This window comes from Silurus meridionalis, chromosome 13 (assembly GCF_014805685.1).
Source record: "Silurus meridionalis isolate SWU-2019-XX chromosome 13, ASM1480568v1, whole genome shotgun sequence".
NCBI lineage: Eukaryota > Metazoa > Chordata > Actinopteri > Siluriformes > Siluridae > Silurus > Silurus meridionalis.
In genome coordinates this window covers 12,091,335-12,096,462 of record NC_060896.1, presented here as the reverse complement: position 1 = coordinate 12,096,462, position 5,128 = coordinate 12,091,335, and the positions used below count along the sequence as shown (strand labels likewise).

Here is a 5,128-nt window from a genome sequence, read left to right as displayed (position 1 = left end):
CTGTCAAAGTAACAGTCCTGCGACCGCGAACAATCAGCTGTTTTATTTCGGGGTCGTTAAAGCGATTGGGATTTTTTTCCCCGATATTTTTTTTACACTAAAATCCAACTCCGTCGTTGGATTTTTTTGGAAAACAGTTAATCATTCCATTGTTACTGATTTGGAAAACATTCTAAATGTCAAATCCGCCGCGTTTCGCCTTCTACATACACACTCAGCGCAGTGTTCAGATCACTGCATGCAGTAACTGCAGCTTTCCGAGTTGGATACACGCTTCTAATCTTTAACACATATCTAATAATGTCCACTAGATGGCAGCATACACGGCGATACGGGCACTCACGCACGCGCACGCACGCAAACGCGCGCACGTACGTAAAGATCCCCATGTCTATTGAGACTTACTGGTGCCTAATATTGAGGATTCTGCACTGTTTCTAGACATCTCTGAATTTGTTTCGTTGGCCATGCTATACGCGTTACACACACACACACACACACACACACACACACACACACACACACACACACACACACATGGATTTGATCTGAACTGGATCCTCTAGGATCCAGCTTGTGGAGTCCATGCCAGCTCGAGTGCATACTATCATTAAAGCAAAAAATAAAAAGGATGTACCAAGCTGTACCAAGTATTTAGAAACTCTGAGGAATCTTAACAATTGGTGTAAACATTTCAAAAATATTTCTTTTTACTCCAACTGTTGTCAGTATTATTTGTCTGAAAACTTTAACAGAATGTAATTCCTTAGTGATCTCAGACTTTAAGACACCACTGTAGACAGACAGACAGACAGACAGACAAATAGATAGATAGATAGATAGATAGATAGATAGATAGATAGATAGATAGATAGATAGATAGATAGATAGATAGATAGATAGATAGATCGATATATAGATAGAGATGTGAAAAAAAAATGATTATACTTTTTTAATAACAATATCAGTAACAATTTAATTGCACACAGAAACCTCTTTATATTTGTACCTTACACTATATAATTATAATTTTTTTTAACTATGAAAATAATTGAACTTTAGAATTCTTTGCATGCAACCATCAAGTATGAATTGTAATCTGACCAGAAACCTGCTAAAACTATACACACAAAACTGGTACCATGTGCAAAATTCAACTGCTTTGAAGCACAGATTTATAGCAATCTCAGCAAATAAATAGCTGACATTTGCTTTTCATCTATCCACATGTCTACTCACTGAAATATAAAAAAAGTGCACCCAAATACATCCAAACAAATGTTATTAATGTTTAATGTAAAATATCCATAACAGTATATTTACCCTGAATTATAGATAGTCAATAATTTCATTAGTTCAATGGTCACATGACAAATGTGAAAATATTGAGGAATATGAACATGAACAAGCAATGAACTCTGGTTATCATTTTTAATACGCTTTTTGTTGTTGTTGTTGTTGTTGTTGTTTTTTTACAACTGTCTTTAAATTTCTCTTTTGAACTTTACTTTTCAATATTACAGAACTGCTTGTGCTGTGTCAGAGAAATGGCAATCATGTTGTATTTTAAAACAAGGGCCCAACAAGATCCATTTACTCCCAGTGCTTAGTGCTTGCACATGCTTCCAATTTTATATTTAATGTAGTAAAATGTTCAAGTGGTACTTCCTTGAGATTCCATCACAGTGAAATGTCTTTTTTTTACCCTGAGAAGTAGAGATTATGGGATTAGCTCTGCAAGATGTATGACACAATAATGCAAGGCATGAGCTAAAACCGGGGGAGTCATCTTCAGAGAGAGAGAGAGAGAGAGAGAGAAAAATAACTGATTGATTTCGAACAGCAGAACATGCTCAATGCCCACACATTGAGACACATCGCTGTTGGGTCTGGCATGTCTAAAACTTTATGAATCACGGCCTGTGGATGGAAAAGTCAAACTCAGGAAAAACTTCTAAGTTTATCCATTGAAACCTCCAAACACGTAATGTAATCATGGGCCAGCTGTGTGCACTTGTAAAGTTGTTATAATCCCCCTTGCTCCTATAAACAGGAAAATACATAATATAAAGCATCATGTGCACATTCACAAAAAATATAGTTTGCGGCAGTGTCCTGCCAAGTTCTCCTTTTTTGGAAATGGCTGTCATTTGACAGAAACAGAAAAATGACTGACGTTTGATTTTTGCATGTTTTATAGACAAAGATGTCAAGTGAACGCATCATGAATGCGCCTTTGTCAAATGGATAAAGAGTGGAAATGGTTCAAGCTGCATTACTCTGGTGATGATACTGTTTAAAACTCAATGCAATTTATAATGCAATATGCTTTTTAAAAAAAATATATAAACAATAATTTTGACAATCAAATTACTCTAAAATTGACGTGTAGGTTAAAACAATAGTTTTTATTATATAACCAAACCACGCCTAAGGATGAAAGTTTTTAAGAGAGAAGAATGGTCGGAGTTGTTTTCCTTTACATGCTTTGTTTTCTTTTCGAGCAGACCAGAGAAACCCAGAGCTCGAGCTCTGTCGTGTTTGCTTGTTCTCTCTGTGTGAGCAACTCTCAGCGTCGAGGGGTGGACGTGATCTTTCAAACATCAGATCAGCGCGTTTATGTATTGGGTGCCCGGAAATTTTTTCCAAATAAACACAGCTTGATTCGACTTGGGTGGGCAGACTTATCAACAGACTAATTCTATAAACAAATGAGGGAATAAACCAAGCTCACCATTGGCTGGTGGATCGGGGACACGCGGGAAGAGAGAAAGCCAGAGATCTGGAGAGAGAAAGAGAGAAAGAGAGCGAGAGAGAGAGAGACGCGGGGCTTTTGGGGGCAATGAAATTTTAATTAATGTGGGTGGGCTGAGAGAAACACAACGACTTGTTTATCATAGACAATTTATTTTCCAGCGCATAAAGTCAACATAAAGCAGCAAACGTGCAACAATTAACATTGCTGACTGGTGCAGGAAGAACAGGTCTGACTGACTGACTGACTCCTGGGCATCTCTATGGACCGCAGCTCGAGTAGTTCTGCACCAGGGCGCATCTAAACGGGGCTCAGTATGAACTTGTACCACGGCCGGTTATCGCAGGGAGCCGCGGCTCTCAGCCTCACCAACTCGTCCTTGATTTATCTGTACGGTGGAGAAGTAGGAGGTGTGATACCTGCTCTGGGACTGTCCTCAGGCCGCCAGGAACCTCCACAGAAGCCTCCATACAGCTACATCGCGCTCATCGCCATGGCCATCAAGAGCGCACCGGGCAAACGCGCCACGCTGAACGGCATCTACCAGTTTATTATGGACCGCTTTCCGTTTTATCACGACAACAAGCAGGGATGGCAGAACTCCATCCGACACAACCTTTCGCTCAACGACTGCTTCATCAAGGTGCCCAGGGAGAAAGGGCGCCCGGGTAAGGGCAGCTACTGGACTCTAGACCCCAAGTGTCTGGACATGTTTGAGAACGGCAACTACAGGAGGAGGAAAAGGAAATCCAAACTGCAGGAGCCTGGAGAAGCTAAACCGAGTCACAAACGAAATCAGGGCACCACCAAACTTTGCGCAGGGACACACGGGATCCTGACTACAGAAAAGGCACTAGCGGAAATGCTATTAGAGCGCAAAAACCAAGAACACCCCGCTTCAGGACGCGTCAGCTGCCCGCCGCACAACTCGCCGAAACGCTGCCGCGGTGCGCATCCGACCGGCGCGCGTCCCCGCTCCCCAGCCGAGGAACGAAGCGCGTCTCCGCCGAAATCCCACCGTCGATCTGAACTGCACTCTCCACACGTGCCCGAAATGCACGTCGGGAACGCGGCGCGCGCTGAGAGCACCGCTGGCGCTCCGGTTTCGGCGCAGCTTCCGAAGCAGGACGGCAAGAGGACTTCGGACAAATCGAAAGAATTCAGCATAGACAGCATTCTGGCGAAAAAGGTGAACCGGCTACAACGCAGGTGCAGCTGCGGAGGCTCCTCGGAGTCGGCGTGTCTGGAGACGCGTCAGCGCGCGCTTGCGTCCGCGCTACTTCCGGCTGCGCACGCGCCGCACCTCTACACGAGAGCCTACCCGCTGGGCTCCTATATGTCCCTGGCGTGGCCCGAAACTCTGCTCCAGTACTGCGAGAAGAGTGGAGAGAAATTCTTCTGACTAATGGCTCATCTACATGCAATATCGATACCGGGACACATTGCTTGAAGCAGCAGACTCACATTTGTAACAGCTGTTTCTTAACTTCAATAGCAGGGAATAACTGAATCAAGCTTCCTCAAGTTCCAAAGGAACTGATCCAGCTGAACATATATATGTTTTAAAAACTGGATGTGGTTGAATAAATCCCCATCATTAAATACAATCTAATGTTAAATATTTTGGAGTGGTGACTGAACTATAAGAGTATTACATTTACACATATTAACACAGGCAATGAACTAATATTCAGACTTATCAATCAGGATATACTGTATATAATGAACTATTTTATAATCTTCTGGGTCCAAACTTTTGATTACTTTTCAAAAAATGAATGCTACTGGATGTTCTTAAGTGCTTTATTGCTCACTGCAGTTTGTCTACAATTATAAATAGCCAAGAATACAATCCATGTATAAAAGGACAAAATGTAACTTTTTATAGTTACATGTAATAATTACATTGTGTATAATACATTGCATATAATACATGTAACATTAGTTCCTGAGATCAAATAGCGGCCAAACAAACAACAACAACAAAAATGCAGCAGTGAGGCAGTGTTATGAAAAAACAGAAACACTTTTCTATGGTGGAACACTTGCTAAACCCCTTCTACAAATCTTTAAATCAAATATTTATATAAAATAGCCCTTGCTAAATAACATCACTTTCAAATATTAGTTTATAGGTCATGTAGGTCATGTGAATGATTGATAACATTTTTAATGCCCTAATGCTGGTCTAGAAATGAGTCAAAATCTTCTGACCAATCAGAATGGAAAGTTCAGAAGCGCTATGGTATAAAACACTATTACTGTAGGGCTTATTTCAATTGCTCAGTCATATACCTGCCATGAATTATTATCATTAATATAATAATATTATTATTGTTGTTGTTGTTTAGCACAACTTGGGTGGCCCATTTC

At 41.1% G+C, this 5,128-nt stretch overlaps 1 protein-coding gene across 1 annotated transcript; it reads left to right on the top strand.

Annotated features, from left to right (window-relative positions):
• Positions 1-2,439: 2,439 nt before the first annotated feature.
• foxl1 (forkhead box L1) lies at positions 2,440-4,376 on the top strand. Its single transcript, XM_046863892.1, has one exon. It carries the CDS (start codon positions 3,072-3,074, stop codon positions 4,155-4,157), a length of 1,086 nt encoding a protein of 361 aa, XP_046719848.1. The 5' UTR covers positions 2,440-3,071; the 3' UTR covers positions 4,158-4,376.
• Positions 4,377-5,128: the final 752 nt, after the last annotated feature.